The following is a 25865-nucleotide window of genomic DNA, read 5'->3' on the forward strand; positions in this document are numbered from 1 at the left end:
GGCCCCTGCATCTGCGTGGCAGAACCCAGAGGAAGCTCCTGGCTCCGGGTCGGCGCAGCTCCGGCTGTTACGGCCGACTGGGGAGTAAGCCATCGGATGGAAGACCTCTTTCTCTCTCTCTGCCTCTCCTCTGTGTAACTCTTTCAAATAAATAAATAAATCTTAAAAAAAAAAAAAAAAAAAGAGGGCAGAAGGATGAGTGGAGGTTATTAGGTGGGCTGATTCTAAAGCAGAGACAACTGCTAGTCATTTAGGCTAACAGCATCACAGGCTGGGCCAGCCTCTGTGTCTGGGGCTCTTCCAGCTTTGGACAGTGGCAGCTGTTCTTGTTCAGTGCTGCTTCCTGACCCGGCCTGTGCCCGAGGCATCGCTGCCCGAAGAAAACCAGAGGCAGAGTGACCATCTGGCAGGAGCTGTATATGGAATGGTGCACTAGATGAGAAACTGGATTAAATTATTCAGGCTGTTTTCAATTGTTAAGATTGTACATTATAAAATAAGGAACACTAAATGCAAAAGGTAGAATTAGAGTTGGGAGGAATTGCGATTTATTTTCCTTTAATGTAGTTTACTCTTGCCTTGTTAAAATACAGAGGGCTTTTGTATTGTCTCTCAATAGCAAACCTGTCCCTCTCCCTGTCTAGTCTTACTTTCCACAACCCCTGAACCATTACTGCCTTTCCCTATTGTGCTAGCCTTGGGCACACCTGCCTGTCTTCACTTCTGAACGCCATCCTCATTCCCTCTGCCTCTCCTCTTGCCCACTCCTGAGTATTACATCACCCTACCTTTGTGATTTCTCTAATTCTACAACACAGAAGACTGAAAAATACCACGTGATCGACTTTTGTTTCTAGTAGAAACAACAATGATTTAGGAGTCAGTTCAGAGCTGTTTGTTCATTTGAAAAAGTACATCCAGGAAATTGACCCATGAGAAGTGAGGATTCATCCACCAGTGGGTGACAGATAACTCACTCAGTGATCACTCCAGCCCTGGGCAAGTTCTATAGACAAGACTGCTACAACTTGATTTACATTTGAGGCCATGGATAGTAAAGCCAAAATTTCACTAAGTAATATACAAGACGTCAAGCCATTTTAACTTTCTGTGGACGGTACCTTAGTTGGTGTTCGATACCAGCACAGCAGTGGGATCCACTGTTTCTTCTGATTGATGAAGAGGAATGCTATTAGGACTGACAGGCATGTTACTATGGGAACCACCACAGAGGCGATGGAGTCCAGTGAGGAGCCTTCACTCGAGTACACTCCATTGTTCTCTCCGTAATCCACCTGGAGGTGACCCATATCTAAAGAGAACAGATTATAAGCACTTATGACCTAAAACAGAATTTTTAAGGATGATATTAATTACACTATAAGTAGGTATCAGCAACTTGTTTTTTTTAATTTATTTTTTTTTTGAAAGGCAGAGTGGACAGTGAGAGAGAGAGAGACAGAGAGAAAGGTCTTCCTTTGCTGTTGGTTCACCCTCCAATTGCTGCTGCGGCTGGCGCGCTGCGGCCGGCACACCGCACCGATCTGATGGCAGGAGCCAGGTACTTATCCTGGTCTCCCATGGGGTGCAGGGCCCAAGGACTTGGGCCATCCTCCACTGCACTCCCTGGCCACAGCAGAGAGCTGGCCTGGAAGAGGGGCAACCGGGACAGAATCTGGCACCCCGACCGGGACTAGAACCCGGTGTGCCGGAGCCGCAAGGCGGAGGATTAGCCTAGTGAGCTGTGGCGCCGGCCAGCAACTTGGTTTTATTACTAACCACTGCTTTGAATTTAAAAGCTGATTAAAGGGGTCAGTGCTGTGGCACAGCAGGGTAGGCCTCTGCCTGTTATGCCAGCATCCCACATGGGCACTGGTTCAAGACCTGGCTGCTCCACTTGCAATCCAGCTCCCTGCTAATGCATCTGGGAAAGCAGCAGAGGATGACCCAAGCCCTTGGGCCCCTGTACCCACGTGGGAGACCCAGAGTAACCTCTGGGCTCCTGGCTTCAGCCTGGCTCTGCCCTGGCCATTGTGGCTATTTGGGGAGTGTGCCAGTGGATGGAAGATCTTTCTTTTTGTAACTCTGCCTTTCAAATAAATAAATAATAATCTTGTTATTTTAAAAAAAAGTTGATTAAAGTATATTGTTGATCCAAAGAGCACAGGGCAAGGTGCTTAGGGATGGGTTAAAAAAAGAAAAGCTGAGTGAGATTGTTAATGATTGGGCATGATGAAAATGGCTTTAGCTAATCAATAAAGTAAGAAAGTGCCTAGGTAGCTTTTAAAAATTAAAGTTAGTCTCTTGACAACACTGTGAGGGGAGTGGGCATTGTGGTGCAGTGGGTTAAGCCGCCACGTGCGATGCCCACATTCCATATTGGAGTGCAGGTTTGAGTCTTGGCTATTCTGCTTCCCACCCAGCTCCTGCTAACGCCTCCTACGAAGCAGCAGGTGATGGCTCAAGTGTGTGGGCCTTTGCCACCCATGTGGGAGACCTGGATGGGAGTTCTGGGCGTGCGGTCTGGTTCAGCCCTGGCTGTTGTGGGAACAGTATCTGGGGAACGAGCCAGCAGATGGAAGATCTATCTCTGCCTTTCAAGTAGATGAAAATAAACATTTAAAAATATATTTTGATTATCATTAATATATATGATCAACTAAGATTTAGATTGGAAACAATACCTTAGCCCTCTGCTTAATGGCCAACAGGAAGATAGAACAAAGTATGTTGTTCTGTTTCCTGAAGGAAGAACTAGTGAATTAGCACAAAACTATACCACAATCAGGAGGTAGGTCTTTTGGTTGATACTCTGGTTCTCTGAACTCTAAGAAGAATGACTTCTTAAAATTTGGAAAACTCACTAGGCCTATCACATGATTTTTCTACTTATTAATTTTACTGTACAGGAAACATCTGATTTTGCTCTCACGAATGAAGATCTTTTTTTCCTTCATTCTTACAGTCAATGTTGCAGACAGAATACATAATAACTGGGAACACTCAGGTTTGCTTATTTTTCTTTTGTCTCACATAAACCATCATAGTCAGGTTTTCTAAATGGATCAAAGAACAGTTTAGTGAAAGGCACAGGACACACATAGTGAAAAGGAGTTACTTTTAAACTTCTGGAAACTCAGCTCACCACGTAACATAGCTTTGTGGTGTTAAGATTGGTTTAGAATTCTGGTTTTGTATTCATGTGCCCTCTTCAAGTGTTCCAGGGTAGGGAATGGGAAGGGAGCATTAGCGATCATTTATAAGAAGCGGGAAAAGGAACGTACTTCTCAGCATCAAGAAAAATGCCAAAGATAACGGTAAAATTTTGATGGATTTGGGTTTTAGATATACAATAAAGGAATGAATTTTTACTTTCCAGTATTTCAGATGATACAAGATGTGGCTTTAGAAGTACGTGTCATACAAGGTTAAAATTAAGGAAAATCCTGGTGAAAGGAAAATGAAGTTTCAACTGAGCTGTTTATAAAACTCTGTCCTTTGGTTTTGTTTTAGTGCTAAAAGCATTGCCAGCAAAGTTAGCTTTGAGCTTTCTGGCAGCCAATGGAAAACATGGGAACAGGTATAATTGATGATTCACAATGTCTATAAAATGAAAACAAATTACTTGGCCTTGGAGAAACACATGTTTTCTCGCTACTGACACGTGAGGAAATTTCAGGAACTTCGTAACAGAGGTCCTATGTAATGAACAGGTCCTCCAAAGGCCACAGAAGCAAGGTTGTTCTTGTGACTGCAGCCAGGCATCTAGAACAGGGCCTGGCACGCTGCAGGCCCTGATAACTGACTGAACGAATGTAAGCGTGATACTGCAGCACATTCAGTCTGAGCAGTTACGTAAGGAGCCAAAACACTGGGTTCAGGAATTTGGCTCCCTGGTCACCTGGCCTGGTCCAAGCATAACATTTAGAGTATCTAGAGTAACAGACCATTAATCTCTCAAGCAATGACTATTGCTTCTTCCAAAACAAACAACAAAATTGTACCATGATGATTTTGAAAATGTGCTGCGAGTAGACAGGAGGCAGTATTGAGTCACGGCTAAGAGCAAGTTCATACTATGTTCATCAGGAGGCGTTAACTTTTAGAGAGAAGGCAGTATTGACAGGGATTCAGCCTTGATTTACCATGTAGTTTTTAAAAGACCAGATAAAATCCTCATTTTGCACAACTGAAAGGATAGAACAAGAAAAAAAGGTGACTGGAAAAACATCAACACATACAAGACACTGGAGCCTCACTCAGTGAGGCTGCCCTGAAGTGGAGCACAACCTAATGCATGAACGCGTAGGAGAATCCACAGGGAAAGCGAGGACTCTTCATCATTCTGCTTAGAGAGCTTATTCACACATAAAATTTTGAGAGATGGCTTAGAAATCCCAGGCACTAAGGTCTTGAGACTAGGAACATATTTTTTTCCATCATCACGAAGTCTCTGAGCATGCGGGGCCAGGAAGGAGACATTTACTCAGTTACCTGCAGACTTACGTTACCCATGGGTAGTGTGAAGTATATTCTGGACAGGCAGCTGTTACCTGGGGGGGTCATTATTTGAACTTAACTTGGGCAAACTGTTTAGAAATACTAATAAGCAATTTTACATACCAGGAAAAAAACCAAGCCAAAGTAGACCCTATAGAATGTTAGACAGATGTCAGTTGACTGATGCTTACCTCTCGGGAGGTGGATGATGTCATTTTCACCTGCTGTGGGCCACATGGGAACTTCAAGGTCAATCTCTCCGTGGTGATTTGTCTTCTCAATAGGTATATTGGTTGGTTCTGGGACATACATTTCTAAAAGAAAGAACAGTTTTTCCTAAGAGATGATGGAGAAGCTGCCTTACTGTTGGCTTGTGTATTCCCAATCCAAATGGAATAGTCAATACAGACATGAAAGACCTCGCTTCTGCAAACACATCATTAATGTTAGAGTCACTGGTTTTCTAATGGTGGAAAAGATGTTTTATAACATTTAAATAAAGAATAATTTTCTACCAGGGTCTAAAACCACCCTATTTCATGTCAAATGGTGCCTCTATAGTATAAGCCGCCTGGGGACTGTACAATTGGAATGTCTCTTACTTCCCACCAAATATTGCACTCAAGTAACTGTTGCTCTCTAATCCCTGAATGTGAAATCCTTTATAAAAATGTGTCTTCAGAGTTTGAGAAATGGCATCATTACAGCATCGTTCATTCTTTGTGCATTTTTTTGCCATTTCCCTTCCACGCTCCTCCTCCCATGTGGGAATGGATGTAGGTCGACCTCATGAGTGTGGCCTGAATCAAGTCTCAGGTGTTCGTTATGTTACCACTGGAACCACGTGGATGGGATCTGAGTTTCAGCAAATATCCTGACACTGTCTAATTTGATCATATGTGTACTTTGATCAGAAAGATACTACATGAAACAAAACTATCTGAGAAGAATGTTCTTTATACCAAGTATATGGTTTTTTTTTCCCCGTAAGGCCAGTTCTAATAGGGACCAGAGCTTTTATCAGTTCCTCAAATATATTTTCATTTTTATACTTCATCTGACAACTAGCCCATTATTTTACAGCAAAGAAATAATTCTTAAGAAGCTCCATTTTTAAGATGTGACAACATATTTCCTCTTGGATATGTCCTGCCATATTATTAGCTGATTTTGTTTAATTAGCTGACTTTAATAAAGAGGCTACTCAACATTTGTCATCTTAAAAATGCTCACTACAGCCTGAGACCAAAATAAAATACATCAAATATAAGGTAAAGTAGGATTAACCATACTCTGTGATTGCAGCCATCATTTTCTGTGCCGAATTTACCAGGTCTTCAAGAAGTGCGTCCAAGATGAATTTGAGGGAAGGGGAGAGTGACAGAGACTACCTGCTAAGTTTCCGATGTGGGCTAAGTATCGTTAAGGAAATTGCTCAAGATTATGCATCTAGTAAATGACAGAGCTGGGGATTCAGTGTCCTTCTGTGATTCCACGGCCCAGGTTTTTCTGCTGCCTCCAAGAATAAAGTCAGTGCCCTTGGTCTCCTAGTCTTCTCTTCATTTCTTCAGGAACGCTTACAGTTTCTAAATGGTCATTGGGTCCTGTCAACTCTGGAATTAAAAATGGAATTCACTAAAAATATTATCATCTACAGGAGCAGGGGCCTGAGGATCCACCAGTGGTTTTCAATTTTGCTTCCCTCATCTCAGTCACCTGAGAAGCTTATAAACTGTGCTGATGCTCACAGCTCCTGATTCGGTACGTCTGGACCAGGTGATTTGGAGAGGCGTCTCTGTGTGTAGGGGGATGGCGTTTAACCTGCCCACTGAGAAACGCTGGCATGAGGTGCAGACTTCCCGGAAGAACTTGGAAGAAGAAAATCACTGTGGCATTTACGTGACTTCTTCAGTGCCCCTTCCCTCCCTAGTCCATCCAGCCCCTGGTGCTGAGTCTTCCCACGACAACAGGAGCCAACTTGCTGCTGGCTTCTGAGGCCTCAGTGTAAAAGGCAAATGGGAGCTCGACCCCACCGCGCCTGTGAATGTCAACAGGCAAGCAGCAAAAGCCTCTGCAGGGCCCCAGAGCTGGGGTCAGTTCTGCCCCACCCCAGGTGTGTCCCTGGTTGTGAGCACTGAGCAGCAGCTTTGGTCTTCTTGTGCCACATGTCTGCCAGCAGGTAGACTTCTGGTGAAACCCTGTGCAGCAGCAGAGACCGCACAGGGTGAGCCTCTTCCGTTTACCAAGGCTGTACCTGGCCAGGGCAGGGCAAGTCAGAAGGATCCGTCTAGAGCGAAGAGCTGGGTCTTCTTCAGGGATTACATCACCATTCGCTCAACAATGCTTCCTGGGCAGCTGCCACGTGGCAGGCGCTGGGCTAAGTTCCGGGGGTACAGCTGCGAGCGAGGCCAGTGCTAGCCCCTGTGTTCCTGAAGGTTTTTTTTCCCCAGCCTGCGGCGCTGCGCTTTAAAACCACCCCACCTCCTTCTCCCTCACAGACTATTCACCGCTCCAGTACACAGTCCAAGGGGAGAGAGTCATTTCCCTTTCCTCTGAATGTAAGAGGGAAGCTGCCTTTGAGCAGTTTTGCCAAAAAGAATAAATCTTTCAGCAAAACACGTCTTCAGGGAAACAAACAGAAGTGGAGTTTCAATGCTTAGACTCTGGCCTTCCATGGCCAAAACTAAACCCAGCCCCAGACTGAAATACAAGCCCTGGCAAACAGCTGCTGGCACTGCAGAGACCAAGCCAGGATAATGACACAAAACTAGACCCCACCCGGCCATTAAGACCATGGGCACACTGTCGCAGTTTAGAATCACTCCTGTGGTCATGTTTGATAGGAACCTTAGAGGAACTCACAAAAGAATTTATTAGGGATATGTTTTACCTTTGCAGGCAGCCAGGCAGTTGTAAGAGTCACTTTCCTTAAAATGTCCCTTTCTGGAACATGGGCAGAGTACAAGGGGTTCACAACTGAGGACACCACTTTTCTGGGAAATGGAACGAGGAGTCTCACGTCTGCTAACTTGCTCTGGCAATGGTAATGTACTTGACCTTCCTGCGCCTCACTTCCAATCCCCAACCACCTAAGTGGCTTGTACAGGCTTTGTACCTGTGTGCAGAGAGGGCAGAGGTGCACCTGCATGGGAGCAGAGGCGGCTACTCAATGTCAGCTGCGTGGTCTACCGGATGCGTCAGGGTTTCTGTTTGCTGCAGAGACAAGACCCAGCTCCCACTGCAATCACTTATCCATCCTCCCAGCTCTTCTTGGAGGTGGAATGTGCTATCCACAGATAAGCAACGGAAGCCTGAACAGTGAGTGAAGAGCCTTGACCAAGATCACACAATGAGCCGACGAGATACTGGGATAGGAATTCGGCTAACAGCCAACTCTTGCTTAGATCCTCGGACAAGGTGGCAAAAGCTTGACTGATTCCGAAACTTGTTTAGATATAAAGGGAGAAGTGCTTCATCAATAATACAGCAGATGCAGAAAGGAGACTTCATCAACAGAAACTAAGTTTCAACTCAACAGTAAGTCCTGAGAAGCCACTAGAAAAGTCTCTGGTGATGAACAGAGAAACCAGCAGTACCTTCACTCTCATGAAGCTCACAGACTACACAGAAGGAATATTTACCACTGTTCCTACCACCACTACCGGAGTTTGGGTCCTTACGGTCATAGCCTTGGGACATCTGCAAGGTGCCTTTCAGGTGCCCTCACCCAGGATCTTAGTCCCTCCTGAACCCTGTTAGTCTCCCCAAAACACCCTTGTGAGGTCATTCATCTCTAAAATGAGCATCCCCATGGCCTATAAAGGACAAAGGTTCCACTCTTCATTTGATAATTAAGGTCCTTTTCTGCCTTTGCCTTGGAGAAGTCACTACCCCAGGGCACAAACCTTCACCTTTTCCTTCTTAGGGTCTTCCGGTTAAATCATCCTCTTCTCCCCAAAGAAGAGAACCCACCTGTCCTCCAAGGTCTAGCTCAAATCCTTCAAGGCTACTACGTGTCACAGTAAAATCTTATTTATAAACTGCCACTCATGGTCTGTATCAGAGTTGCATAACCTTTGTCTCCAATTCACCTCTCCCAGTCTCTTTTGCAATACCGAAACTGCTCCTGTCAGATGATAACAGCAAACGTTTGCTGCAGCTTTTAGAGACTGGGCAGACAAGGAAGCGCCAGCCAAGGAAAGAGGCGGGGAGCACCAGGGACACAGGAGGAAACCGAGGGAGCTGGGAACCCCGAAGCCGAGTGCAGCAAGGGTTTCAGGTAGCCAGGGGTGAACTGCTGACTCGAGTGCTGCTGTTAGCAGTCAGTGGAGAAGTGAGAACTGCCTGTTGTGCACTTAGCACCGTCCTTCCTGGGGGATAAATGGACATTCTTCGAAATGCTTAATCGAAGCCGGCGCCGTGGCTCAATAGGCTAATCCTCCACCTTGCGGCGCCGGCACACCGGGTTCTAGTCCCGGTTGGGGCGCCGGATTCTGTCCCGGTTGCCCCTCTTCCAGGCCAGCTCTCTGCTATGGCCAGGGAGTGCAGTGGAGGATGGCCCAGGTGCTTGGGCCCTGCACCCCATGGGAGACCAGGAAAAGCACCTGGCTCCTGGCTCCTGCCAGGATCAGCGCGGTGCGCCGGCTGCAGCGGCGGCCATTGGAGGGTGAACCAACGGCAAAGGAAGACCTTTCTCTCTCTGTCTCTCTCTCTCACTGTCCACTCTGCCTGTCAAAAAAAAAAAAAAAAAAAAAAAAAAAAAAAAAAGAAATGCTTAATCGGGGCTAGTGTGCACAACATCTGAACAAAAGGCCATTGTGTGCAGAGCTTTGAACTCTGGGTTTAACTGACTGCTCCCTGTTACACTTGCACAGCACAGATGCGTTTCTAAAGTGGCAGGAATCCCAGTTCACTGAACTGAACAGCACAGGATTCTCTCATGCTGCCGGAACGTGAGCACCAAGGTTCCTCACCACTCGGGATCTAGTGTGAGACTTCACTGTGTACCGCCTGGCACGTCTGCATTTAGGGGACTAGATGGTGAACATGGCCCACAGGCTGTCATGCTGTGGGCTCAGATCCTGCATTTCTGGCACTAGGGGGTAAACATGCTGTTTTGGCAGGAGCCACAGACATGGGAACTAGGAGAAGGCCTGAGGGAGGTTCTTGACAGCTGTGGGATCTTAGGTTTGAAATGAAGAGACTGAAGGATGCCACTGTCACCAGGACGGGGCTGTGGGCTTCCCAACAGCCAGCTGGGGGAGTGCTCCAGGGCTGTGTTCATTGCGGGTACAGTTGAAAAGTTCTGCTGAGGGCTGCATGTAGAGGTAAGGGCTGGAATTGGTGAACTGAAGGAATGATGAATCCCAGCTGTATTCTGTAAATGCACATCTCCATTTGGGATTGTAGCAGATCTTAAGCATATTCCCTACTGCATCTAATCTTGACTTTTTTTTCCCCCACTCAGCTGGTTCAATATTGCATTAAAACGGGGCAAGTATCTTTAGTAATTCAGTCACACCTACAAGGCCATACTGCCACTGAAAAGTTTAGAGACTGAGAATCTCAAGAACCAGAGTAATTCTAGCATGGAGCCAAAATTGGGCCTTCACCTGGATTGTTGTAGTTTTGCAAGTTACCCTGGATCTCTGAGCAGGGCAGGGCAGGGCAGGGCAGGGCAGGGCAGGGGTTGGAGGAGAATGTCAACAGGGCTGATACATTACTAGGAACCATGTGATGTGTGGGCAAGTTCTAGGTCTGCTCAGTTTCTTCTGAAGTCATTATGACAGTTTGACAAATGGAAGGACAGTGGCTTAGATACCTGGACACATTGGGCAGCAACTTCCTTCCACGTTGATGGGCTCGACACAGGGCAGAGGGGGGCAGCTGACGGTCGAGCAGAGGGTCTGGCCCTGTAGGCAGTAGCAGTGAGTGCAGCTGTCAATGTCCCACCGCTCCTCATCGGCGTAGGCCTTCCCACTGAAGTGGCACACCGCCTTCTTAGGAACTGTGTCTTCTAGTGGAAAGAACAGCACAGGGTGGAGTTGCTCGTCGTGACAGAGCACAATGCCTAATTAGACTTGAGCAATCAAGGGGCATTGCTTGGTACAATCACAGTACGCGTAAGACTTTCCAGTTTGCTGAAGCTTTGGTTTCCCCAGTCCCTGTGGCCATTTTCCTAGGAGGACCTTCTGAACTCTCATCGCGTGGCCTGAACCTGATCAGAGGCCACTGAGGCTAACACAGGGAGGTGACAGTAACCACCAGCTGAGAACCATACCCCTAGGGAAATGCCATTAGATTGTCATCTAGAAAGAGAGACAGATGAAAGGTCCAGCTGAGTGTATTTACAGAGTTAAGAAATTCCAACTTACACTTAATCTTTTTTTGGTCAATGATAAGTGTATAGGGGGAATAGTAAGGAAAGACAATAGCAGTGCCATGCCAAACTTAGAGGTTTCCTCTGCCAACCTAGAGAGGAAATTAGCACCCAGACACCCGTTTCTTTCATTTCTCAGTGATGATGCATGGGTTTCTCTGTAACCAACAATGATATTTCCACTATAGCAGCAACCCCAGGGTGGTGTGGTATAGCAGGTTAATCCAGTGCCTGTGAACCTGGCATTCCACATGGGTGCTGGTTCAAATCTTGGCTGCTCCAGTTCTGCTAAGGGCCTAGGAAAGAATGGAAGATGGCCCAAGTGCTTGGGCCCCTGCCACCCATGTGGGGACCTGAAAGTTGTTCTAGGTTCCTGGCTTTGGCCTGGCCCAACTCTGGCTATTGTGGCCATTTGGGGAGTGAACCAGTAGATGGAAGTCTCTTTCTCTGTCTCTCCTTCTCCCTCTGTAACTGTGCCTTTCTTATAAATAAATAAATCTTTAAGAAAGCCTCACTTCTTTTTTTTCCCCAAACTATGGTTTTCGAGAACAAAGTATTTTAACAAAGTCTTTTTCTGTGCAGTATACAACTTAAACATTCTATTGTTTTTTCCGTTCTACTTTGCCTTCCTCCTTTCCTACTTCTCTAACCTTTTTCTTGAAAGCTCCTTTGTCTTATTAACTCATGATTAGTGATTACACTTCACAGCCAGTCCTCTCCCTCTAGAGCTCAAAAATGGGGGCCCAGTGTAAGGCCCAAGTGAGCAAACATGGGGGCTACGGGACACCAGACACTTCTCCACCTCTGGACTGACCAGTAACTGGATGACTCTTGTAATGGGGGGAAATTTGATGTCCAGGTACTAAAGGTAGCTCCACTTGCCACTAGCCACTAAAATAGATGAAATACTATACAGGAATCAGGGAGGAAAGTTCCTTAAGAAAGCAGTAATCTCCAGCTAGGGCTCAGGGGTCTTCTGTAGAAGGCATCTAGGAAGCTCTGTAGGGATAATACTCATTGAGAAGACACAAAGGACAGAACCCAGCACCTCTGAAGGCACCAGGAGCTGTGTTCTCATAGCAGCTCCAGCCCTGCAGGCCAGTGCTCAAAGGTAGCTGGCAGTGGCTCTATGTGAAACCCCGCATAAAACTTCAGACTAGGCTTCTCCAGAGGAGGGTCACAGACGGAAACGCTTGCTCATCTGCCTTTGGTCTGCATTTCTTATCAATTACACAAGCATGAGTGCCTTTTAAAATGGCACTAAAATTCTATGAATGAACTATTTTTTTCTTAGATGAAAGTCCCAATCCATGGGAGAATGATACAAGCAAACACAGAAATCCTGCAGATTGAGTGTTAAGTTGCATAATCTCTATTTATCCACATTTTTCTATTGTTTTTCTTGCTGCTGCTTAAGGTTTAGTAAGTGACACTGCATAATCATGGGAGGTTCTAGCTGCAACCTGAAATCCCTTTTCAAGATCTAAACACATACTTCACCGCATCTGTAAATCTCTATAGAAAGTTTTCTGGTACATTGACGACTGGGCTTTCAAACTAAACCCATGATGGGAGTTCTTGCTAATATGGAGTCCTCAAAGGAGGTAATTTCATTAAGATATCCAAAATGCACGTGTGTCAAACTGAGTCATCCAATGATCCCAACTCAAGTAATACTCTGACCTCCAGCCAACATTTCATTGAGTGCACCAATCCAATCCAGTCTATTACATATATAAATTGTATGAAAGAAAGCATTTTCTCATAAGGCAATATTACTGATTATATTTTATATAAACCTTGTAGTAGTTCATATGATGGATCAATTTCACTGAAAACAATCTAAGTAATTGTATTACTGTGCAGGGAAATTAAAAAAGAGGAGGTTAAACTCCATGCCCTATAGAATCCATCTCTTTCTCCTGCACCTTTCTTTCATGGCATCTTTGCCAGTCCCTTCTCAGAGAAGGGGAGGAAGGGAATGAGGTACAAGCACAGAAAGGGAGAGGATTCTGTACAAAGAGGTTTGACTCAAGGTCAAGCACTGACCTGTATTTTCTTAAGAGGTGGACAAAGACACTCATTTCATGTTAAGATAATGAACTAATCCTCTAATATTTATGATATAAAAATTATATCTAAAAATTAGGTCAATGTTAAAAATGGTAATTATGTGTTAGACATTATAAGAGCACTCATTGATTCTGTAATCCTCAATGATAAAAAAGAAAAAAAAAAAGATCATTTTGACTCAGAGGACTGCACAGAAGTGGTAAAGAAACATGGGGGCCTGGAACTCCTTGCCAAAAACCCTATACTGTCACTAGTGTTACCACGACCCAGATGTGGAGCCGGACAACATGGGGGGCAAAAGAGCTAACTGCTGTGGAACTGGGAAGGCTTCACTCAGAATTTGATGTTTGAGTTTTCTCTTGAGGGATGGGCAGGAGAACAGGAAGCTGGAGGGAGGGTATGCCATGCGGAAGGTGATGTGTCCAAATGCTGGCCATGCTGGAAGGATGGGGGGAAGTGTCAGGTGTGTGCAGAGTGTGTGTGTGTGTGTGTGTGTGGCATGGTTGCAGATGAGGCTAGGATCAGATTTTAGAAGGCTCTCAATATGAATGGGGAAATTTAGATCCTTTTCTACAGAGGAGAGGAGGGACCTTGTTAGCTTCGCTTTTCAGAAGAAAACTCTGGAATAGAGAACTCTGGAATCTTGAAGTGCAAATGGGATACATGGGGACATGTCTGGCATGGATGGGGAGGAAGAGGGATGGATGCATGAAGGATGACCCTGCTTCCTGCATAGGGGGATAGGCAGAGGTAATGCTACTGGATAACACGCTTCCCCGCTTCAAGAAATAAACAGTTGGTGGCCTTGTCAAATTACTTCAGACATTCCAATGGGCCACAGCCAGAATGGCTGACCATCAAACTCAGCCTCTCCGGGTCAACAGGGCCATGAAGCCATCTTTAGGATAAAACATCACCAAGGTAAAAGAAGAGACATTTCATTCAGTCACTGGAAGCTTTAAGAAGGAAAACATGAGCAATGAGGGTGTGGGATAACAGGCAACAATGGAAATACTACTCATGTTTCTTTAAAAAGTTTATACTCCCTTCATTCAGGAATTCTACTACTAGTAATCTCCCCCAAGGAAATAATCAGAAAAGGTCCAAGCTGCTTACGTGGATGCTCACCACACTATCATTTATGATCGCAAGAACTTAGGGGGGAAATCTATGACAATAAGGCAGTATTTGAATGACTCCTGTTCTAATCATATGAAAGAATATAGTGTAGCTATTAAAATGAATCCTGGGGAGTGTGTTTTGTGGCACACTGGGTTAAGCCACCACTTGGGATGCCCATATCCCACACGTGGAGTTATAGTCCCAGCTATTCCACTTCCTATCCAGCTTTGGGTGGCAGCAGATGATGGCTCAAATACTTGAGTCCCTGTCACTCAAGTGGGAGACACAGATGGGGTTCCATGCTCCTGACCCTGACCTTGCCCAGTCCCATCTGTTGTGGGCATTTGGGTAGTTAACCAGTGGATGGAAGAACTCTTTCTCTTTCAAATAAATTAATAAACATTAAAATGCATCATGGGTAGCTTAAACTCAACCATATAAAGAAAAAACTGAAAACTGTTTAGAAAGAAAGGAAAATGTTAACAATGATTGTTAGGATCAAGGGTAGATTTTTATTTTTATAGATTTTTTCCAATGAATCTTGGTATTCTTGATAATGAACCAAAAATATATAAAATGGAAATATCTAACATGCAGCTACACACACATGTGTTACATGCATGTTCAAGTGCCATATACACACAGGTACATGCATACTGAAAGGACGCAGGACCTAGAATGCAGTGTGGTGCTTTCCAAATGATGCCAACCCACTTAGAAGAATTTTAGTTGACTGCAAGGAAACAAAACCACAAGCAATGCTGAATGCTCAATCATGAATTACAATATAACCTCACATTTATGTCTCATTCAGTAACTGTAAGAGATCATTGTCTGAAAGAATATTTATCAAACACTTTAAGAGAAAGAACAACTAATCTGGATGCCTGGGAAGTGATGCACTGAACCAAGAACTCCTGACTACCTGCTGGATAAAACTGAAGTTTCTCATACAGAGCTCAAGAAGTTCAACCACAACAAAACAAACAATCCAGTTAAGAAATGGGTAAAGGACTTGAGTGGGCAAAGCACTTGAACAGGCATTTTTCAAGAGAGGAAACTCAAATGGCCAACAGACACTTGAAAAAATGCTCACAATCACTAGCTATCAGGGAAATGCAAATCAAAATCACAATGAAGTTTCAACTCACCTGAGTTAGAATGACTCTCATACAGAAATCAACACACAACAAATGCTGGCGAGGATGTGGGGAAAAAGGTACCCTAATCCACTATTGGTGGGAATGTAAACTGGTCCAGCCACTGTGGGAGATAGTATGGAGATACTCCAGAAATCTGAATATAGACCTACCAAACAATCCAGCCATCCAATGCATGGGAATTTACCCAAACCAAAAGAAATCAGTATATGAAAGAGTTTTCTGTACCTCCATGTTTACAGCAGCTGGATTTTCAATAGCTAAGATATAGAATCAACCCAGAAGTCCATCAACTGATTACTGGATAAAGAAAGTATGGAATATATATACTATGGAGTACTACTCAGATGCAAAAAAAGAATTCTTGTCTTTTGTAGCAAAGTGGATGCACCTGCAAACTCGAAAAGACATATATCAAATGTTTTCCCTGATCTGGGATAACTAACAGAGTACCTAAAATATAATGCATTGGAGTAAAATGGACATTTTGAGAGTCGGCGATTGTTTACAGCCTGTCTTTCTACTGCTGAGGAACAGGGTTTTTTTCCTTCATACTATTTGTTGAACTCTTTACTTAGTGTAGGGCTAACTTTATGAGTATAAAGTAAACTGAAAATAGATCTTTGCAAAAATTAAGAGTGGGAATAGAGGAGGAGGAGCAAGGTGGGAGTGTGGGCAGGAGGGAGGGTGGATGAGAAGTATCACTATGTTCCTAAATGAAATACATGAAACTTGTATACCTGAAATAAAATTTTAAAAAAAGAAACTGGACACTCTACAGAAAGAACCTTAGTGCAGCTGCCCAGAGGTAGAATCATGGAGTGCCAGGAGCTCCTGCAGCTAGAGTAAAGTCATTTGCTGTGGGAGAGGAGAGGGTCACCTACCGTGGCCCCGGTTACCAGGCCCTTCTACCAACTTCTGCTTCACTTAAGCTCTACTCGTCACTGATTACTTCAGAAGCACTTCACCTTCAACTTCAGTTCATTTACAACTAACTTACTGTAGATTTGAGATCAAGAAGTTATCTTCCTAAGCTTAAAAAAACTGGGGGTGCTGGCTGGGTAGAGCATAGAGACCAATGCCAATCAGTTGCCAGGTAATAGCACAGGTAGAACCCTCTTTGTGTTGTCTCAACAAATGTGCCTGGGGCTCTCTGCTTCTGGCCATTGAACATTCCCAAGAGCTGGCTCCAATCTCGCACTCAAGGTGAGCCACATTAGTAGTGGATGCAGGTAGGGGACTCCAGCAGGGACTCTAAATGCGCCGGTCACTAATCCTCAATGAGATGGCAATAGAGACATGCTCCCCACTGCTGCTTGCGGGTGGTGGTTTACGCTGATGTCACCACATTCAGCCAGTTTGAATCTCAGTACCAATACTTTTTTTTTTTTTTTTGGACAGGCTGAGTGGACAGTGAGAGAGACAGACAGAGAGAAAGGTCTTCCTTTTGCCGTTGGTTCACCCTCCAATGGCCGCCATGGCTGGCGCACCACGCTGATCCGAAGCCAGGAGCCAGGTGCTTCTCCTGGTCTCCCATGGGGTGCAGGGCCCAAGTACTTGGGCCATCCTCCACTACACTCCCTGGCCACAGCAGAGAGCTGGCCTGGAAGAGGGGCAACCGGGACAGAATCCGGAGCCCCGACCAGGACTAGAACCTGGTGTGCCGGTGCCGCAAGGCGAAGGATTAGCCTAGTGAGCCGCGGCGCCGGCCCCAATACGCTTAACAATTTTCTTTCTTCAAACATGCTTCAGAAACAAGGCCACATTTCACCCTAACACATGGGTTGATAACTTTTCTACCAAATTTTTCTATATGATATAAATGGAAAAATCTTGTTTTTTTGGAAAAATCCTACCTATTGTACCCTACCACGGTGGCTGCTAACTGGCACAGATCAGACTAGACTGGATTTTAGGTAATGGGGTTTTAGAAATAGTTTTGCTTTTGACCAAACTCCATTTGAAAGGCCAATCAATGAGTTAAACAGAAAGGCCCAAAAGTATGAATTGAATTTTAGTTTACGGATGGGGTGGAGTCTATGAGTCCCCATTCCCTGCCTTTCCCTAGATACACTGGCTCCTTCGATGGCATGTTTGGATTAATCTGAGAAAACCCCATCAGGTAGTTTTATAAATCTTTTGAAATGAGAGACATGGAAGCCACTTTATGAAATTTGAGGTTCTAGATAATAAACTAAAAAAGCCCTTGTAGTCTTTTAGAAGGAAATGGCATATTCTCATTGACAGTATACATAACAGGATTTTAAGTCCTCAGACTTAAAGAGGGAATAGAAATAGAGCCTAGGAAGAGCCAGCTAGAAATAATCTGAGCAGTTTGTATTTGCCTACTCAGTGAGTTTACCACTTAATTCTGACCACTGTATTTACCACTCCAGCTTAGTTTGCTTATACTGGGAATGATATTAACTTTTGTTCTTCAATACCTAATAATAACCATTACTTTCATTTACTGAATGCCAACTGTGTACCCAGCCCTATGCTCAGCATTTTGTATTGATTCTATTTGACCTCCATAGCTCCATGGGACAGGGTTTTGTTTCAATTCCATTAGCACAGGGAGATTAAGTCACTTGCCCATATCTAGGAAGCGACAGGTCAGTGTGGAAACGACAGTGAGTCTGACTCCATGGTCCCCAAGAACCTTCTGCCTAAGCTGCATAAAGCCAGCCGACAACAGGTGGCAGGGTCACTTTCTGCACAGGCGTCAGTACTACAAAGGAACGGTAGCTCCTGCTCGCTGACTTGGGCGTATGAGAAATTTTTCTTTCCACTGACTGCCTCAGCACCTGGAACAGCCTCATCAAGGAATGGAGCTAGGGAAGTGGTTACTGAGGACCGGGCCTTCTTAGGACAATCTCCACTAGCACTTCTCTCCGTCTCTCTCAAGATTCCCCACCCCTGCGCTCAAGAGGAAGAGGATTAGAGAACAATGTTCCAAGGAAAATAGGTATGACACTAATATAATAAAGTTTATTTTTAAAACAAGCACATCAGGAGTTACATATCCAAGCAAATGGGATCCCTTCCTAAGCGGTCCTTGTTGAAGGCTATAAATGTACTCCAAGGGAACGGGAGTGAGTTCATTCCGCTTTGGAATTTTCCTTTTGCAGTGCCATCCGTGGCCAACGTTTGAAAGGCTCAGGGAAGACAGAGATTACGCCATGGTCACACCTTGCTTTAGATCAGCTTTGGTATCTTGTTTAGTCAGCTCTGGCCTCTTTTTTTTTTCATTCGATTGCGCTAGAGATGAATTCTGGTTTCTTTCAGAAACAAAGTCCCAGCTAATGGATGGAGATTTGCTTTTACAGCCATAACCCACACGGTGTCATGCGCTGGTGTCCTCCTGTCACGGTGGCTCCTTCAGTGGGGCTGACTCATATTTGGGTTTTCTTTTGTGGATTCACATACAAACAGGAACAAAAGAATATGTAATGCCTTTCAGTGGTGGAGGTGGAGAATTTTTGCCTCTTAAGTTTCCCTCAATTCTGACTGAAACAAAAGAGGAGGGAGGCAATGGCGAGGCCTTGCTTGAAGCGCTAACTCCTTTTGATTCTCTCAACTGTTTAAACTTCATTATCTCTCATCTTTTTCCAGATAAGAAAAGGCTTAATAAGCCTTGAAGGTTGGGCTTTGGTTTTACTCTTGAGCTGTTTTGATTATACCAGAGAGCTAGTTAGCAGCTGAGGGAAATACAGAGCCGTGTTTTCTTCTACAGAGATCCAATTTGTTATCTGAGGAGTCACTGCTGTGGTGGCACAGCACTTGCTCTGACTCTGACCATGATGTAGGCCTCCCCTTAGCCCCGGAAAAGAAAGCATCTACAGATTTTCCCCTTTTCTGTCTGAGGAGGATACAAAACCCAAGGTCCACTCCAACGATGCTATTGCTGGAGTTTTCAGTTCCTGCCTAGGAGATAACTTTCTCGGACAGATACTCCAGGTTCTAAATCTGGTTCTAGTGGTAATGAAGTCAGAATCTTGGTGTGGGATTAACTTCCTGGGAGGAAGTTAGGCAGCTTATAAATTGTATCACTTCTTCCAGCTCTCCGGGTACTATTCAGAAAAGTAATTTACACTGGGATCCTGGTGGCCAAGAAGCTAAAAACAGCTCTTACTCTCAGAATAAACCCCACTGCAAAGCAATCCAATGCAGGGCTATGGTAAGGTATTTGTTTTTTCTAAACAGGGAGAGTGAGGGCTTTCTGAGGGCACTGTTTAAGCACTGGGGGTGTGGCAGTGAACAAGGCACTCACGGTCTCTGCCCAGGGTCTCATCAGATCTGTGTGTGTCCACACTACATGAGTGTGCCAGAGGTTGTGAAAGGATGCACACATATAGGCGCTGCTGCTAACATCCTACTTCAATTTAGTTCTTTCAGTTTGAAGTCCGAGGGATGCAAAGAGAAATTTTGTGAAACCATGTAAGCAGGTGTGAAAGGTGCTATGTACACTATAGGTGACATGAGGTTTAGAAAACGGAGTGGAAAAGGCAGCCAAGTATTTCCAGTGACACAGCTGACCTGAGTATAGGGAGAGTATTTTTAAAATTCTCAGTTTACACCTGTAATAATACAATGCAATACTTTTCTCTTACCCACAAAGAAAGAAATGCCACCTATTCTTCTATGTTTTACTTTCTCTTAACTGACGAGATACCTAAGTTTCTGGCCTGGGAGGTCCTTTTCATTTCTATATCACAAGGCAGGCACATGCTGGGTGAAAACTCCATCCTTGGAGAACAGAACATGTATGGCTCCTGTTTGAAAACACGGCTTCACCACTTCAGTTGTTTTTAACACAAAGAAGGGACTTAAAACTACACTGGGCTTGGGCCGGTGCCGCGGCTCACTAGGCTAATCTTCCGCCTTGCGGTGCAGGCACACCGGGTTCTAGTCCCAGTCGGGGCGCCGGATTCTGTCCCGGTTGCCCCTCTTCCAGGCCAGCTCTCTGCTGTGGCCAGGGAGTGCAGTGGAGGATGGCCCAAGTGCTTGGGCCCTACACCCCATGGGAGACCAGGATAAGCACCTGGCTCCTGCCATCGGATCAGCGCGGAGTGCCGGCCGCGGCGGCCATTGGAGGGTGAACCAACGGCAAAGGAAGACCTTTCTCTGTCTCTCTCACTGTCCACTCTGCCTGTCAAAAAAAAAAAAAAAAAAAAAAAAAAAAACTACATTGAAGCAAGAATCTGAATGAATAATGTATAGGTCACTAACAAATGTGCACAGATTGTGGAAGATGCTAACTGACTGAATATACTAGCTCACTGGGCCTCTGTAGACCAGAAAACAGTGTAAAGGTAGAAGTCAACTGAGGTCCTGCTAAGAATGGATGCAGGCAGCCCAACAATTCCCATGAGGCAGAGCTCTAAGACACAGTAATTTTGTTAGTGAATCATTACAGGTTTTTGGCTAAAAATGCAGAAAAGGTTTATGGACTTAATTAAAACCTTGCATATTTTACCTTTTGACTTTTAGCTTTTAATAAGCAAAGCATTTGATCTCAGTCCATCTTTATAAAAAGAAAAAACAGAGACAAATATCATGTAAGCTGACTCCTATCTTTAAATGCCTTATTTTAATTGCTCTGAAAGCTGTTGGTTTGGCCACAGTTTTAAGACCTTTTGTAGAAGTGCATTTTTGCTTTACTTTATTCCATCTCCTGGGGCTGGTCAGTTAATTCTAACATGGTCAAAAGAGCCTTTCAGGTGTCTTCAGCATGCTGGAAAGAACAGGTGACTATGCAGGGGCCCAGCTAACAGAGGAATTGGAACTGTTCCTGTTTCAGGAACGGCACTTGCATCAAACTGGTACACTCGCCCGATCCCCACTGCATGCAAGGAGGGTGCAGTTTGTGAGTAACGGAGTTCCATTCTGGCACTAAGATCTGTTATGAGTTGATTAAGCACTTCAGGGAGAGAGGAACCACGTCATTTCCAACTTTCAATGTGGCCTCATTTCATGGCCAGGCTCGCAATCTAAGGAGCATGTATAAGTACATGGGCATTATACACATAGCTCATTTTAGAAATATATAAATGTAGTGTGAAATGCAGGCAGGAGCAATGAAAGATTAAGGTGGCCCAAACAAAAGAAGGAAAAAAAAAAAGTAATCTCCTTCAGGCCTGAAAACCAGTTATCTATGTCAGAGTATGACATCTTGTTAAGGAAACTTTGAGGTGGGGGCTAGCATTGTGGTACAGGAAGTCATGCTGTCCCTTGGGACACCTGGATTCCATATCAGGGTGCCTGAGACTGAGTTCCACCTCCACTTCAGATCTAGCTTCCTACTAATGGGCCTGGGTAGCAGATGAGGGCTCAAATGCTTTGATCCCTGGCACCCATGTGGGAGACTGGGATGGCTCTGGATTCAGCCTGGCCCAGCCTTGGTTGTTGCAGGCAATAGGGGAGTGAACAAGTAGACAGAAGACCTCTCTTTGTCTTCATCTCTTCTTTCTCCCTGTCATTCTTTCAAATAATTAAATAACAAATAACATAAAATGACTTAAAGAAGACTATGAAGTGGAAAGCATTGGATTCCCAGACCGGCCAGTCTTAGCAGTGGGAGGAGATATGTCACCCTGTCTCAGTCCAGGTCCTGTTAGGAAAATACCACCAACAGCCTCCTGAGCGTCCTCATCAGATGGGCCCACCCATGAAGGGTTTTTGGTATGGGTACAAAAGCAGGTTTGAACTCGTGGACAAAGATAATAGAAAAGCACATGCTGGTGGGTGTCCCTGGATATACCAGTGCCAGCCTCCTTGTGTACAGACATCTTTAAAACAAGAATGTGGGGCTGGACATCAGAGAAAGACCAGGGTTGTCCCACAATAACTAGAACAGCTTGAATTTCTGTTTACACAGTGGGGGCGGGGGACAAGGGGGCCGGAAAAGCAGACCAAGGTGAGAAGAGGATGCTGCTTGGACAAGATGGAAGTCAAGATGCTTCCGAGGGTGCAGAGTGAGAGCTAAACAAATGGAAATCAAACACTGTTTATTTTTGTTGTGATCACTAGACCACTTCTAAAGTTAGTACCCTGTGCTCCAACCACAATGTTTTCAAACCTGCACTTTCCAAACAATACACAGAAAAACATTCTGCTTCCTTTGACTTTCAGCTAAGTCATGTCTCTTTCATTTAGCTCTCTGTAGTGCTGTGACAACTCGAGCTTCAGCGTAGAGGCCACAGTAGCTGACAACTGAAGTGCACATGAGAGGTAGAGACCATCTCTTCTGTATGAGGGTGTGTCTTCACTATAAGTGTCACATACTCTGTTTCCAGGAACCACTGGTTTCATGCACAGTAAGTTCACGGACGTCTCAAACAGGAACAGCCTCTTAAAGTAAGCAAAGAATAATGCAGAACGATTTGGCCACTTCTGAAAATGTGCAGAGGCATGAAAGTGAGGCTTGTGGGTAAGGCACCATTGCAACACAGCTGTGTTCCAGAAAGCATGCTGTTTCTACCTGCATCACAATAAGGTGACCGCAGATGATTAATATTAGAGTAGGCAGGATGAATACACCATCAAAGTGTGATCTAAAATATTCTCATCTGGGACAGCAGTGCGGTGCAGTAATTAAGTCCAAGTTTGGGAAGCCCAAACACCACATTGGAGTGTCTGATTCAAGTCTGAGCTACTCTGCTTCCAACCCATCCAGCTTTCTGCAAATGTACATTCTGGGAGGCAACAGATGATGGCTCAACTACTTGGGTCCTTGTCACTCATGTGGGAGATCCAGCTGGAGTTTTGGCTCCTGGCATTTGGGGTGTGAACCAATGGACAGAACATCTCAATCCCTCCTACTCTCCCTTTCCCTCTTTCAAATAAAATAATTTTAAAAAACACCTTAAGTTTGTTTTTGTAAAAATTAAAGAAAACAGGAAGCAAGGAGGGGGATTGAGAAAGGGTGAGAAGTATGGTTATCTTCTTAGACTTCTACCTATAAAATCTGTTCTCTTTGTATTAATAAAAACTTAAATATAAAATACCCTCATCCTTCAGAAACTCATCATTGAGATATCTAGGCCTTTCTCTTAGAAAGTGAACTACTACATTTAACAGTGAACACCAGAGTCCATTTGATGCATGGTACCAGAACTGCTGCCGTATGCATTAAAAGAGTTGTAATTCTACTGAACCAATGTATACTGATACTGGGTTTACTATTAATGAAGTACTTTCACCTAGGTGTATAATGTCACTTTTGTGAAGCACAGGGCAGTATTATCATTCCCATCTTACAGCTGAGGAAAATGAGATAGGACTACAGCTTATTAGCAAGGCATAACTAGCACATGACAGAGCTGTGAGCATACCCACCAGCTACAAGGTAAGTTTGCTTTCCAAAGTGCAGAGGTTTTTAATTTTAAGAAAATACACTGGAGAAGGAGCTGTAAAAAATGTCCCAATGACGATGCCAGTCTCATCACATTATGATTTAAAAATACATAAAATTAAATTTCATAGCTTGTCTATCTCAAAGATGTAAAATGAAATATTTACTGTATTTGATTCCTGGGTTGAGTTAAAATTGGATGTTCCAATGAGATATTCATTCTCTATACACACACACACACACACACTCACATACAGATACACACAATTAGGAAGAAACTTTAGATAGAGTTAGCCTTAAACAAACAGAAGCCTTAACAAAAGATGACTTGACAAAAAGTATAGACCTCTCCCCTATTAAGCAGCAATATTTAATCATTTGCTAATTGCAGATGACTGTGGAGAAGACTTCTATAAATTTACAACACCATGGCTAACTGAGGAGGAGTATAAGGGTACTTCAAACAGTTCACAGACCAATGGAATTAAAATATAAGCTTATTTTGGTACAAAATAATTTTGGAATCCATGCATAGTTTTTGCATAATATGCATTTTAATGAATTTTTTGAAGACCGCTCATATAGTCCCAACGTATGCTAAGCCAGCCAGACCCCATGTGAAAGTTCTACTCCAAATATTAACACGTAAGAAATTTTAAAAAAGCTAACATCTAACAGACAGATGTACAACCTGCAAGAAAATCAGGTTTTAATGTACCATCTGTAATATAACTCATTTTCACAGATCCTTAAACATTCATGATACTTAAAAGATGCTTGCAAGATTCTGGATGACTTGGAAGCATGCGATCCCAGAATATCCTAAATTTCTTTGCATGTAAGTTGTGGAAAAAAATATGTACACACATATTACATATGATAGAGGCAAACAACTACTGTCTCCAAATAACCGAATTTTGAGAAAATCTTAAGTGAGAAAGATGAAGGGACTGAGAGACTTCTAGTATCTGACCTTAAATTTATCTTCTAAAATTACATTCAATTACAAATAAACAAATACACAGGAACTTCAAAAAGTTCATGGGAAATGAAATTAAAAATTTTTTTTGGTGCAAAACAATCTGAAATGCACGTGTAGTTTTTTTTCATGATATGCATTTTTCATCAACTTCTGGAAAACTCTTGCACTTGTCAAATCATAATTTTCAAAATCAACTATGCATCGAGTAACACAGCAACAGAGTGGTTTGCTCGTCAGTTCTGTTTACTCAGACTGGCACAATCAGGAGCATACCTCAGTATCCTGATTTCCTAAGTCAACAGGTCTGATGCTGCAGCAATAGAGGCTTGGAGACTTCATCATCAAATTAAGAAAGATCTGCATGATTAAAACAGTGCTCTTTGTTTGGTATGACTTGACTGGGAGTGACTGACCCTGGATACAGAGAGGTTCCACTGCAACATCGTGGTCCCTCTTCCAGATGCTCACTAATACAAACATCAGACCAGGGGTTATGTGACCAGGGCATGTACCCCTCCAGGCAAGGCAAATGCCGTGGTGGTTTCAGGGCAGCTGGTTTACGCTTGCTGGTCCTCTTCCTGGGAGTCATGGGATAATGATCTCATTGAAGCACTGGGGTGATTCTTGCTAAGGAAAGGTTTGAGAAAGGCATGTAGCATGGAGTCAGTGATAAGGCCAGGGCTGCTTTAAACCAGCCCTATCTTGCATGACCAAGTATGTCACGAGGGGGTATCTGCTTTTACAAAGAACCACTTATCAAATCTGCACTCTCACAAGGCCTTTTGATCTCCACCTGACTCCTACTCATTGTTTGATTCTTGTCCCTCATCCTTCATTTCAGCCGTCGTTACAGTCAAAACACCCATGAAAATAAAATCTAAGTTTTTATGTATCTGTGTAGGGAGCCTGAATATAAAAAAAATCAGGGAATCAGAAGATGCTCCATTAAAATGATTGTATAATTACTACTTAGTGCCTTTCTAGTAGAAGGATGAATTCCCTAATGATAGGTATTATAAGTAATTAGACAAAGCTGTTCACTTTTCAAAATTAATCATCAATCCTATTAATTATGTCTGTATTACACATCCTATTAAATTAGCACACATAATGGGAGGCCTTCCCACATCAAAAGAGAAGCATATTATTACACATTAGTGCCTTGAAATTAAGCTGAAAGGAACACAAATACTTGTAATTAGAAGACTACTTTTAGTAGGATCGCTACTTTTCATTTCTCTTATGGTTAGAAAAAAAAATGGGTATTTCACAAGGCAAAAACAAGCAAATTGA

The 25865-nt window shown here is 43.9% G+C and overlaps 1 protein-coding gene across 7 annotated transcripts in view; it reads right to left on the reverse strand.

The window, feature by feature from the left end:
* CRIM1 (cysteine rich transmembrane BMP regulator 1) overlaps positions 1-25865 on the reverse strand; it is a 208645-nt gene that overhangs the window by 2941 nt on the left and 179839 nt on the right. For 5 of the 7 annotated variants that reach the window (XM_051842989.3, XM_051842988.3, XM_051842985.3 and 2 more), the window contains 3 exons: positions 10322-10516; positions 4692-4814; positions 1122-1312 (listed from right to left, as the gene is read on the reverse strand). In XM_051842989.3, the coding sequence (XP_051698949.3) occupies positions 1122-1312; positions 4692-4814; positions 10322-10516 (509 nt within the window). The remainder of the gene's footprint in view (positions 1-1121; positions 1313-4691; positions 4815-10321; positions 10517-25865) is intronic. The other 2 variants (XM_070069255.2, XM_051842987.3) reach the window with 1 other exon arrangement.

The sequence above is a fragment of the Oryctolagus cuniculus genome, chromosome 2, assembly GCF_051225735.1.
Source record: "Oryctolagus cuniculus isolate XC-2025 breed Fujian yellow rabbit chromosome 2, ASM5122573v1, whole genome shotgun sequence".
Classification (NCBI taxonomy): domain Eukaryota; kingdom Metazoa; phylum Chordata; class Mammalia; order Lagomorpha; family Leporidae; genus Oryctolagus; species Oryctolagus cuniculus.